The sequence below is a fragment of the Dromiciops gliroides genome, chromosome 4 (genome assembly GCF_019393635.1).
Source record: "Dromiciops gliroides isolate mDroGli1 chromosome 4, mDroGli1.pri, whole genome shotgun sequence".
Lineage (NCBI taxonomy): Eukaryota > Metazoa > Chordata > Mammalia > Microbiotheria > Microbiotheriidae > Dromiciops > Dromiciops gliroides.
In genome coordinates this window covers 451,796,809-451,810,445 of record NC_057864.1, presented here as the reverse complement: position 1 = coordinate 451,810,445, position 13,637 = coordinate 451,796,809, and the positions used below count along the sequence as shown (strand labels likewise).

The following is a 13,637-nucleotide window of genomic DNA, read 5'->3' as shown; positions in this document are numbered from 1 at the left end:
AAGAACCTAGCTGCCCTATATGAATTCTTTTTTTTTTTTTTTGGTGAGGCAATTGGGGTTAAGTGACTTGCCCAGGGTCACACAGCTGGTAAGTGTTAAGTGTCTGAGGCTGGATTTGAACTCAGGTCCTCCTGACTCCAGGGCCGGTGCTCTATCCACTGCGCCACCTAGCTGCCCCAGCCCTATATGAACACATTTTTTGGGTACTAAAAGAATTGGCAGCTATAACTGCTGAGCCACAGGTAAGTGGCTGAGTCAGTGATCTCTGAACAACTGGCAAATGGTAAGAGTGGAAGAAGGGGAAAATGTCCTGATTTTAATTTTTTTTAAAGGAAGGGAACAAAATCTGAAAACCACAGGCCAATGAACTTATCTTAGATTCCAAAGGAAAATATAGACTGTATTTAATAATTAAAGGGATCATTATTGAACAGCTAGAAAAGGAAGTGGTGATCACAAAGAAATAGCACTGCTCCATCAAACTTGCCAGATTGGTAGATTAGAACGTGAGGATATTATTACCAGGGCCCCCCCTGCTGAGAAAGCATGGGTTGACCTTTCTTTCTTTCTTTTTTTTTGCAGGGCAATGAGGGTTAAGTGACTTGCTCAGGGTCACACAGCCAGCAAGTGTCAAGTGTCTGAGGTCAGACTGTGTGACCCTGAGCAAGTCACTTAACCCCAATTGCCTCACTTAAAAAAAAAGTCAATCCACATCTGGAAGTTAACTCACAATTCATGGACTACCTTCAAGTCATGTCAATCAATGGACTTGAATGATACCAGTCAATTAGCTTGGCACTGTGTGTGGGGACTGCCTCTTTTCCTGTCCCGCAGGGAGTGTCTGCTCACAGAGACACAGGATCTTTCTCTTGGTAGCATGGGTCTGCTAGGTGGAGGCAGCTCTTTCTCTCTCTCTCCTGTGTAAATCTTAGCTAGGCTTGCCTATTCTTTCAGAGACACATGTTCTCTCTTTGATAACCTCTAATATGCTTTGATAAATGCTCAATGCCTAAACTGTTGCTGAAGCTTCTAATTTATAATTAAATCCTAGCTAGCTTTCCCCACACTGGGAACAGGTAAGGTGACCACACATTTAGATTTCTCTGTCACAAGGAGAAGGTGATAGATATAGTTTATCTAGTCTTTAGCAAAGCTTTTGATGAAATCTCTTGTGCTTTTTGTGTAGAAAAGGAAAGGTTATGGGGCAGCTACATGAGCAGTTGATAAAGCACTGGCCCTGGATTCAGGGGGCCCTGAGTTCAAATCCAGCCTCAGACACTTGACACTTACTAGCTGTGTGACCTTGGGGAAATCAGTTAACCCTCACTGCCCCACAAAAACAAACAAACGAAACGAAAAAGGAAAGGTTGGGCTAAACAAGAATACAATTAGGTAGATTTAGAAGTGGTTGAATGGCCACACTCAGTGGTCATTTACTGCTTAATGTCAGCTTGGAAGGTGATCTGCAATGGAATGTCTCAGGGATTATGACTGTCCTTGTGCTGTTTAGCCTTTTTGGCCAAGAATTAAATAAGAGATAGATGTCATGCTGATCATATTTGCACAAGACACAAAGTGTGGAGGGACAGCTACCACGGTAGATGAAAGTAAGAATTTAAAAAGATCTAGACAGTTTAGGACACTGTGCCAAATATAGCAAAATGAAATTTAATAGGAACAAAAGTTCAAACAAATTAAGTTCACAAGTATAAACTAGGGGAGTTTCTTAGACATCAGTTAAAAAAACAAAACAAAACAGGCATTTTAGTGGATTGTAGAATCAATATGAATGAAAAATATGATATAGCAGCTGAGAAAACTAATGCAATCTTAGGTGGCATTGAAAGCATAATATCCACCACATTTGGAGTGACGTGCTCAGGATCACAGAGTAAAGAAATGATGATGCTCTAAAAAAGGAGTTGAGGACGGAAAGACATTTTCATTGAATGAAACCAAGTGGCTTATCTCAGTGGTTAAAGCCTATGAAACTAATAAGATCCAAGATAGCATCAAACCCCTCCCTATAATGAAATCTATGTGAACTCTCCTAAAAATTACCAACACAAAGAAGTGTTGAACAAATGACTGTCATCTTCCTAGCCTCATTGTACACTAAGTCACCCCCAAAACAATGTGATTCAGGCAAACTGGTCTACTCTCCTTTCCTTAAATACAACACCCCAACTTCCCATCACCATGCCTTTGCACTGGCCACTCCATGTACCTGGAATGTACTCCTTCCTCATTTCTGCCTTATAGAATGCCTCTCTTTCTTGAGCATCCTCTTCTATGAAACCTTTCCTTATTCTGACCAATTGCTGATATCCTCTCCTACTCTGTATTTAACTACTTTGTATTTATACTTCCTTATTTGTATTCTTTGTATATGTACTTGTTGCCTCTTTATTAAAAGGTATGCTTCTTGAGAATAGGGATCATAAGTATATCCAGCACCCAATACACAGGAGGCACAAAATGTTTGTTAACTGATTGATGATGGCAATTTAAGACTGTCTTTGTTACCAGAAAATACAGAAGGGTTAAAGACCAGCCTTGGTGATCAAGGTAGTTTATACAAGGAGACTGTGGAAACAATGCAACACTTTGCTGCAGTCTTTAAACACTTAGTGCTTATTAAATACCTAGCAAGACATGCATGACTGGATGGCAAGAATTACACATCAGAAGCTTGCTATCTTATAGACTGAGATGACAAACCTTACAAGTACAGACATAAACTATCTTGGACAACTACACCAATAAACTACTGGAATCAGAGTACCACCACATACTGAAATGTTGCCACAATTATATATATTGACATGACCAATTCATAAAAAATTAAGAACATTTTTTTTTCAACATTTAAAATAAATGTCACCATCCCAAATACTTGCTCTCTAAGCTACACGGAATGAAAAGGTTTCAAGGCATAGACACCTGGCCAAGAAAATACAATTCACAACATCATGAGGTAATGAGGTACAAACTACTACCTCTGTGGTCTTATCTGTTACTGGAATTATATCAAGGATGCTTTCGATAAGTTTATAGAGAATGAACTTTTTTGCCTTTTTTGGGGGGGAGGGGGGGGATGCTCAGCACAGTGCTTGAGTTATAGCAGGCACTTAATGAATGCCACTCCTATGGAAGACTCTTCCTATGTTCAATCAAGATTCAGACTTACTAGCTTTCTGTCCTTAAACTAATCGCTTCACTTCTGATTGCCTCAGTTTCCTCAACCATAGCATCTACCTCCCAGGGGTGTTGCTAAAATGACATGATAATTATAAAGTGCTTAGTATGCTGCCTGGCACGTAGTAAATGCTAGCTCTTTGTATTAGCTTAATCATGTCCTCATATCTTCACAGTAGAAAATTTCAGGTGAAAAGAACCTACATCTGTGGCCATCTGGTCTGACCCATATGTAAAAAAGAATTCCCTCCACAACCTATCTCACAAGAAGTCACCAAGCTCAATGATTAGGAAGGAACTTGCTAATATCCTTAAGGAGGACCCTTCCCCTCCTTTTACAGCCCTATGCTCTAATTATGAGAAAAGTTTTTTCTTCTATTAAGTCTAAATTTGTCCTTTTGCAACTTTCACTAACTGAACTGTTTTCTGAAATGAGGCAGAACAAACCATTCCAGAAGACAACCGTTTAAATTACCTCAAGACAGCTGTCCCTTCCTTCACAAAGTTATTTTTTCTCCAAGCTAAACACCTTTTACCTTTCCTTTAATCACTGGCTATTTCTCCCTTTTCTATAAAATGCCCAGGTTGCTCCATCCTTTAAAAAAACAAAACCCCAAAAGCTTTGTTTGATTCTGCTATTTCCTTAAGTTACCTCCTCTCTTTCTTCCTTTCAGTCAAAAGGCTAGAAAAAGTTCTTCAAACAACTTTGCCTCCAATGTCACATCCCACTTATTTCTTTGTGAGCTGCAAGCTTCTGTCCTACCTGACGATTCAACTGAAATAACACTACGGCTTCTGACAGTGATGCCCATTCCCCATACTCCTCAATATTCTCTTCCCCATTTGCTTCTGTGACACCATTCTATCTTTTTGACCATACCATTTTGCTCCCTAAATATGAGTTTCACCCAAGGTTCTGTCTTGCATTCTGTCCTCTTTTCTTTCTACATTGATCTCATCTGCATCCATGATTTCAAGTATCACTTCAATGCAGATTACTCTACACCTATACAATAACTAGTTCTAATCTCTCCTAAACTCCACCCTCATATCAATAATCGACTATTACACATTTCTACCTGGATTTCCTTACTGAATTGCAAGCTCAAAAATATCTAAAACAAGGGGCAACTAGGTGGTGCAGTGGATAGAGCACCAGCCCCAGAGTCAGGAGTACCTGAGTTCAAATCTGGCCTCAGACACTTAACAATTACTAGCTGTGTGGCCCTGGGCAAGTCACTTAACCCCAATTGCCTCACCAGAAAAAAAGAAAAGAAAAAAAAAAGAAAAGGAAAATATCGAAGACAAGATTCAATATATTCCTCCTAATAAAGAATTAATTGTTATTTGAGGTTTTTATGACCCCATCTTTTGGCTAGAATTTTAAAAAAACTTGAGCCCAGGCACCGGCCTGGGGCTCTGCAAACCGCATGGTGTTCCACCAACTGGTTGTAGCCGTTGCCATGGCGCTGGCACCACACGTCATCACCACTTGCTGATGCCTACATGGGTCTGGCAAAATTATAATGATTGGAAGCCTAGTGAGGGCAGTCATGTGACTATCAGAGTGGCCAGCCAATTGGCTGGGGGCTGTGTGTGGTCAGCCTGGGGTCTGCTGGGAAGAAGGGAGGTTTTCTGCCATTCTAGTGTGAAGCTGAAAGGCGACAGGATGCTGCTGTGTGTTCTCACCTGATTATTGGGCGGTGGTATTGTTCAGATTGTATAATTTCCCTTTCCCCATTTTATTTCCTTTCCCTTGATCCTACTGATGCTGTTTGTGTTTTTTAAAGTTTGTTCTTGTTAAATAAATCCTGCTCTGTTTTGAGGGAGGCTGCCGGTCTCCTTCCTTGCCCCAATATTGCAGCGAGCCGCCTAGTTAACACTCTCCAATTAAAAATTGGTCCCTACACTCCTTAGCCAAATGGAAAAGGAAATTAAAAAACCGTCTGATGAAAATAATTGCCTAAGAATTAGGATTGAACAAATGGAAGCTAGTGACCTTATAAGAAACCTAGACACAGTAAAGCAAACCCAATTGAATGAAAAAAGAAGGCAATGTGAAATATCTCCTTGGATAAACAGCTGACCTGGAAAATAAATCTAGGAGAGATCATTTGAAAATCATTGGACTACCTAAAAACCATGACCAAAACAAGAGCTTAGACACCATCCTCCAAGAGATTGTAAGGGAAAATTGCCCCGATATTCTAGAAGTAGAAGTTAAAATAGAAATTGAAAGAATCCACCGATCACCTCCTGAAAGAGATCCCAAAAGGAAAACCTCCAGGAATATTATAGCCAAATTCCAGAACTCCCAGGTCAAGGAGAAAATATTGCAAGCAACTAGAAAAAAGGAATTCAAATACTGTGGCACTCCAATAAGGATAAAGCAAGATCTAGCAGCTTCTACATTAAAGGACCAGAGGGCATGGAATATCATATTCCAGAGGGCAAAGAAACTGGGACCGCAGCCAAAAATCATGTACCCAGCAAAACTACGCATAATCTTTTAGAGGAAAAAATGGAATTTCAATGAGAAAAAAGACTTTGATGAAAAGACCTGAACTGAATGGAAAATTTGATTTTCAAATGCAAGACCCTGGAGAGGCATAAAAAGGTAAACAGGAAAAAGACTTCATGAGGGATATTAAAAGATCAAACTGTGTACATTCCTACATGGGAAGATAATACTTCAAACTCATAAGAACTATCTCAGTAAGGAATTCACAGAAGACACAGGTCTGAACTGAATATGAAGGGATGATATCTGTAAAGCATTTATGTTTCGTTCTTTGTGGAGCAGACAGGGTGGGATGTTTTATGTCTGGGGCCGGATTTGGGCTTGGGGCCTCCTGGGTCCAGGGCTGGTGCTTTGTCCACTGTGCCACCTAACTAACCCATGATGATATCTTTAAAATAGGGTTGAGGTGTAGGAGGAATAGACTGGGGGAGGGGGAAGGGGAGAGATGTTCTGGAGAGAGGTAGTTCACATGAAGGAAACAAAAAAAAAACTTATGGAGGGGAGGAGAAGAGAGGGAAGGAGTTGGGGAGAGTGAATGAACCATAATATCATCAGAATTGGCTCAAAGAAGGACTAACATACATACTTAAGTAGGTATAGTATTATATTTTTGCCCTGAGGGAGGGGAGGAAGATAAGGGGGGGAGGGGAAGGAGGGAAGGGCAGATTGGGGGAGAGAGCAGTAAAAAGCAAAACACTTTTGAGGAAGGTGAAGATGTTCTGCATTACTGCACAAGTATGATATATTGAATTGCTTGATTTCATAGGGAATGTTAAGGAGGGAGGGAGGAAGAAAAATTTAGAACACAGAACTAGCTCATAGAACTTAATCTCATCAGAGTGGGCTCAAGGAAGGAATAACATTCACATCCAATTGGGAGGAGTAATCTATTTAACCCTACAGGAAAGTAGGAGGGGAAGAAGATAAAGATGGAAGGGTAAAAAAAAGGGAGTACGGAGTGGGGGAGGGGTCAGTCAGAAGTAAAACACTTTTGAAGAGGAAAAGGTTAAAAGATAGAAAATAGAGTAAATATCAGGGGAAGGGAATAGGATGGAGGTAAATAGTTATGATGATTGATTATAATGGCAAAACGTATGGTACCAACTTTGCTGGGCCATTATGAAGAAAATTCTCTGTCAAGTTTAAGGTACTATATACAGGTTATGATGAACAGGATACTATCAGAAAAACCTGGAAAGACCTACACGAACTGAAGCAGAGTGAAATGTACTGTATACAAAATGTGGTTATTTTCAGCAAGGCAATGATCCAATATAACCCTGAAGGACTTATGAAAATTGCAACCCATCTACAGAGAAAGAACTGATGGTTTCTGAAAACAGACGGAAACACATTTAAAAAAAAATTTTCCCCCCTCTTTGAAAATTCCTTAATCTGATGTTTTGGGGTTTTTTGACTGTTTTCTCTCACAACCTAGCTAATGTGGGAATGTTTTCCATGACTACTCATGTATAACTTATTTTGAATTGCTTGGGTTCTTATGAGTGGGGGGTTGAGAAGTTGGAACACAAAGTTGTAAAAAACTGATGTTAAAATTTGTTTTTACATATATTTTGGAAAATAAAATTATATTCAAGGAAAAACAAAAACAAAAACAAAGGGATTAAAAAACCTAGAAAAAATATATATTCCTCCCTAAACATAACTCTTAAAACCTTTCCCTATTTCTGTTTAGGGCATCATTGTCCTTCTACTCATACAAGTTTGCAACCTCATAGTTATTCCTGAGTCTTTCCTAGGGATAGTATATAATTAACAAGTCTTGCCTTTTGTTTAGTCTGCATCTCTCAATCTCTCCAAAAGAACAAGAAATACTTTATCCAGAGTTTTGCTAAAACCTAGGTACATTACATCCCCAGAAATTTCCTCATCTACCACTTTTATAATTCTATAAAAAAAAAGATTCATTAAAGAAAGAAAAGTATTATTCTATGAACATGAAAACCATATACAAGTAGACAAGCAACAACTAAGTGGCACAACTTAAATAAGTTCTAACAACAAATTATAAAATATAAGGGAAAAACCATAATTCAAGCAGATTCACCTATTTTCTTGTTAGGTGCCAAAGGAAATTAAAATATAATTTAAAAATCTCAAAAAAGAAATACTTACTTCACCAAAGAGGCTGCTTCAGGAAGCACTTCAGCAAATGATTCGCGGAATATGATTGCATTTTTCCGTTTACAGTTCTGTATAACATCATTGGCCAGGTAAAAGAGATTCAGTCGGTGTGGAAAGGCAGCTAGAGATGAATAAAGATTAAAAAAAAAATTAGTACCTGTATGTGATATTACTGCATAGTGTTTTCAACTGCATTCTAGGTGTATCTATCTTCCATTTCATCAGGTCGATGTGATGGCAGTAAGACTAAAATGGAGATGTACTTTGAGATCCTAATACCCAAATGAACTATTTACTGGAGAAATAGATGAAATTCTGAATGGTTATTATGGTAAATGACCATTTACCTTTTCAAGTAAATTAAAGCTAAAATTCAATCCACTATCTGAAAAATCAATAATTAATACATGAATATTTTAAAGTTAACTTTAAGCTGGGACTAGTGAATACGGCAACTGAAATATACTATGGTCAACATATTATTTAGCTGGTAAAATATCTGAAAATCCAAAGGATAAGTTCCTTCTCCCCATGGACTTTTTTCCAGTGATATTCATCATAGTAACCTGAGATCTTCCATAAAGGAATAATAATCATAATGTCCAAATCAATACAAAAGCTTTAAAGACCTAATAGTAAAGCTTTAATATAGAAAAGTAAATAGGTGAATAAAACATATGTAGTTCATAGGGATACTTTGGTTAGTAGCTCTCTTGTCAGCTGCCATGGGCCTAGCAATCTGGACCAACCTCCTGATATGATGGGGGAGAGGAAGGGATCCAAAAGAGTATAAAACTTAGCTGCTGGCTATGGGGCTCTGGGCAAGTCACTTAACCTCAGTAATAATTTCCATTGAAGTTTTCTTCCCTGATGAAATCAGATATGAACCCACTCTTCCAACTCCTTCCTCCTCCCCCGATGATGACAACAACCACCTTTGTTGGTGTCCTGAGAAAACTTAAAATCTAACTGGCAAAATGATATATAAATAGTATATCTAGATATATTAAAAAGATCAACTAAAAATGCAAGGCAGGTTTTTCCCAAAGGGATGATAAAATGGGGATATGTATATTAATGGAAAAAGTAACAGAATGGGACTATAGTTTTAGTCTAGGCCTGGCTCATGACTAGCTGTTGGGCAGCAAATTAAGCTCAAATGTATTCACTTGTCACCAAAAAACCCCAAACCAAACCAAAACAGAAAAACAACACAAATGTATTCACTTGTAAAATGAAAGGACTTAGGAAAAGATGACTTAAGATCTCTTCCAACTCTAGTTTGCAAGCATTAGTGATCTAAATATTATAGGAACTAAGAGGAAAGAATAATAAGGATTTGAAAATGGAAAGGTAGTTAGTAATTTAAAAAACTCAACAGAACGAGTACTGTATTCCAATGAAATGAACTAGAGAGCAAAGATGATAATTTAGAAATATGCAACTAAAATGGAGAGGTTCTTTCTGAAGGCAAACAAGGAAGGGGAACATGAAAGATTAATGACCTATACTATTTTAGAACAAAGATTTTGCACAGGAGGATGGAGAGAAAATCATGTGGAACCCAGTGTAAGGTGAAAATTCCTCAGCCTGGCACCTGGAGCTTACCTTTCCAGCATCATTTCCCCTTCTCTATGGGAGCAGCTAGGTGGCACAGTGGATAGAGCACTAGGCCTGAAGTTGGGAGGAGGACCTGAGTTCAAGTCTCACCTCAGACACTTACTAGCTGTGTGACTCTGGGCAAGTCACTTAACCACAGTTGCCTTAAAAACATCCGGGGCCATCTCTAGTCATTCTGATATCTACCTATCTATCTACCTATCTACCTATCTACCTATCTACCTATCTATCTATCTATCTATCTATCTATCTATCTATCTATCTATCTATCTATCTATCTATCTATCTATCTATCTATCTACATCTTGCCACTGAACCCAGAAGGCTCTGACCTTACACAGCCCTGCCTCACTTAAATCCAATTCATTCCAGGTCGTGACATCACCCTGATGGCTCGACCCCATATGAAGTCATGTAACTGAATGTGGGGATTGCAAAAAACTTAGCAACAGTAGAAAGTTATTCATACCTATTTTATATACCTATGGTTACATAAAATTTCTTGGGCAAAAAGGGGTCACAGGTGGAAAAATTTTAATAAGTTCTAGTATAGGGGATAGAGTGCTAGATTTTAGTTAGAAGGAAATGAATTAAAATTCTGTCAGACTTTTACTATCAGTGTGAACTTATGTAAGTTACTGTCATCTCAGCCTCAGCTTCCTCACCTGAAAAATGGGGGTTGTAATACCACCTTACTAATCTTATTTGCAAGGATCAATTGAGATAATATATGCATAAATTAAATTGCTATGTAAATGTTAGCTGCTGTTTAATTTGGATGATCTAATCAAATCTCTGATAGATTTTTTCCTACTTCTTTATACTCTGCCAACAAATGTTGGTCCATAATTTGCAATTATTTTCATGGTGGTTGTTTTCTCCCCTAAATATTTATCTATATGCATTGTAATATGAAATAACCAAATGTTTCATGAAATAACACTTCTTGGTTTTGGGGGTATAAGATAAAACTGCTAACTCTTCTGTTTGCCTCTCCAAGGAAAGCCTATAAGCTATCTTACCAACTAGCTGAAACATCCTTCTATCTTCCTACTTTATATAGAGAATATCAAGATTGATAGGATTCAATTATTGCCATAGTATATTTACTCAGTCACCTGATACACAAATTTGACATGTAAAATTTCTTGAAAGATATAACAAGAGATAACCTTGTTCATAGTGCTTGATCAAAGCTCTGTGATCATTAACATCAAATGAAGCAGAGAGATATATGTTCATCAACGATATTCAATACTACTATGGGAGCAATCTGTCAAAGTAATGGTTGAGAAGGCATTCTCAATAGATGATGAATTATTTCTATTGTTCTTATCTGTGCTTTTTGCATCAAGTCCAAGAGTGGCCTAACTATTCAAATGAAAAGACAAACCACAGAGCTCATAATTATCTCTCTATAGTGTAAGGGGCTAAAATCCTAGCTGGTTTGTCTAAAATATCTAATGAGTGGTCACCAATAAATTAGAAGCTTTATCAAGAGTATAGACTTTTAAGCATTTATTAAGGAGAATAAGAATTTGGTGATGAGAGAGAGAAAGGCCTAGATTCAGCTGTCTATCTCGGGTAGCCAGCGTCTCCTGCTCCACTCTCCACGAGAGTCCTGACGAAAGAGAGAGAACCACCCCTCCTTCAATCCCACAAGCCTCCTGTGAAACTGGGAACATCCCATCCACTCACACACACAGCTCCAAGCTAATTCGCTGGTAGCTTTGATAGACAGTACCCACGAGCAAACGTCACTTCCTGATGCCAAGGAAAAGCTGCATGGCTTGCCCTCAGACACCTTCTCCTCATGGCGGAGCTTTCCTACAGTAACTCTCCAGCAGGTGGCTCACACCAATTGTTACAGTCCCTCCTTTGTTTCTTAGAGGAACATGGAGTGTTTCCTTGACAAAACAATAGTTAACAAACTTTTTTCTTCCACTCTTCTCATCCTTTGGCTCTCTCTGAGTCCTGGCTTTCCTTGGCTACCCTTTCCAGCACTAGTTTCACTCATTTAACTTTTACTCATTCTCCTAACTCACTAGTCAAGGTGGAGGAGTTGATATACTCTTTGCTCCTTACTACCATTTCCAAGCTAACCCTCTAGCACCATCACTCAGTAATTTCTCCTACTTTAAGGTTTACTCCATCCATATTTGCCACCCAATCAAAATAATGGTATGTGGAGAAAAGTCAGATGCAAGAAGACCGGAAAGGTAGGAATGGACAAGCCAGACACAGAATTGTATATTTAATCATTTCCTCCTTGGATGGTCTCCTAGATTTCATAATCTATAGAATCTCATAATTCTGTACCACCATCACCACCACCCCCAGCTGCCCAGATTTTCCATTTTTTTACGTGTTATCTGCATTCTTGTCACATACTTAGTGTGATTCCATAGGGGTACTGATGGTTAGTAATACTAACCTTATTGACATTCCTCTTTCTATGACCCAACTCTGAGGATTTTTACTGGCTCTCCCCTATGCCTGGAACTCTCTTCCCCATCTCTGCTGCCTACCCTCCTTGGCTTTCTTCAAGTAGCAGACATAGTCACATCTTCTGTATCTAAGTCCCTACCTTTCCCACTCCTTAACCTTAGAACCTTCCCTCTGAGACTCCTTCCCTCCATCTTGTATATAACATAGGTGTTTCCGTGCTGTCTCCCTTGTTAGATGGTGAGCCTTTCTTTGTATTGCTAGTGCTTAGCATGATACCTGTCACATAGTAGGTAATTAATAAATAATAGTTGACTGATTGTTTAACCTACAGTAAAGATAACTTGGTGGAAGTGGTGGTGGTGTTATGTAACATAGCTTTACAAGTTCATATTCTTACCTCAGCCCTAAAAGCTTAAAGCTTCACAGAATATCAGGCTTGGAGGAACCACAGAGAAACCTCACGAATTGGAAAGGTTTGGACAGCTCCATTTGCAAAGTGGCAAAGTGGCAAAGTGGATAGAGTGCTGGGCCAGGAGTCAGAAGACTTGAGTTCAAATCTCAGACACTCAGTAGATGTGTGACCCTGGGCAAATCACTTATCCCTGTGTGCCTCAGTTTTCTCATCTGCAAAATGAGCTAAAGAAGGAAATGGCAAACCACTTCAGTATCTATGCCAAGAAACCCCCACAACTGGGGTCACAAAGAATGGAACATTACTGAACAATAACAAACTGCTAGTTTTCTACCTTTCATCAAGAGTAAATAGACTTATTTACTTCTTTGTAAATTATACCTATTAACTCTTAGGCCAAGTGGAACAACTTTAATCCCTTTTCCATATGATAGTCCTTTATGATCCCCAAGTCTTTTCATTTACTTACTTATTCATTCATTCATTTATTTATTTGGTGAGGCAATTGGGGTTTAAGTGACTTGCCCAGGGTCACACAGCTAGTATGTGTCAAGTGTCTGAGGCCACATTTGAATTCAGGTCCTCCTGAATCCAATGCTCTATCCACTGCGCCACCTAGCTGGCCCCCGATAACTTTGGAAAGGGCAGTTTCATATGAATGTAACTTCTTATTGTACTGTAAGAAATGACAACTACTACAAATCCATGGAAACCTGAGATCTGTAAGACTAATGCAAATGAAGTAAGCAGGACCAGTACAATTTAGACAGTGACTACAATAAATAAAAGGAAGGCAACTAGTTAAGAAGCAGAATCATAAAAAACAAACCAAAACCAACCAACCAAACAAACAAACAAAAAAAAGGGGCAGCTAGGTGGTGCAGTGGATAAAGCACTGGCCCTGGACTCAGGAGGACCTGAGTTCAAACGTGGCCTCAGACACTTGACACATACTAGCTGTGTGACCTGGGCAAGTCACTTAACCCCAACTGCCTCACCACCACCCCTGCCCCGCCCCAGGCAAAAAACCCAAAAAACAAAAAGAAGTAGAATTGTGTGAAATGCCAGGCTGGATGAATCAAAAGCTGGAATTAAGGTTGCTGGAAGAAATATCAACAATCTGAGATATGCAAATGATACTACTCTGATGAAAGTGAAGCTTAAAGCTTAACAATCAAAAAACTAAAATCTTGGGGCAGCTCAGTGGCGCAGTGGATAGAGCACCGGCCCTGGAGTAAGGAGGACCTGAGTTCAAATCCGACCTCAGACACTTATCAGCTGTGTGACCCTGGG

The 13,637-nt window shown here is 39.0% G+C and overlaps 1 protein-coding gene across 6 annotated transcripts in view; it reads right to left on the bottom strand.

Moving 5' to 3' along the window:
• Positions 1 to 13,637, bottom strand: part of RPRD2 (regulation of nuclear pre-mRNA domain containing 2) — an 86,845-nt gene that overhangs the window by 53,135 nt on the left and 20,073 nt on the right. For all 6 annotated transcript variants that reach the window (XM_044004126.1, XM_044004123.1, XM_044004124.1 and 3 more), the window contains exon 2: positions 7,856 to 7,985. In XM_044004126.1, the coding sequence (XP_043860061.1) occupies positions 7,856 to 7,985 (130 nt within the window). The remainder of the gene's footprint in view (positions 1 to 7,855; positions 7,986 to 13,637) is intronic.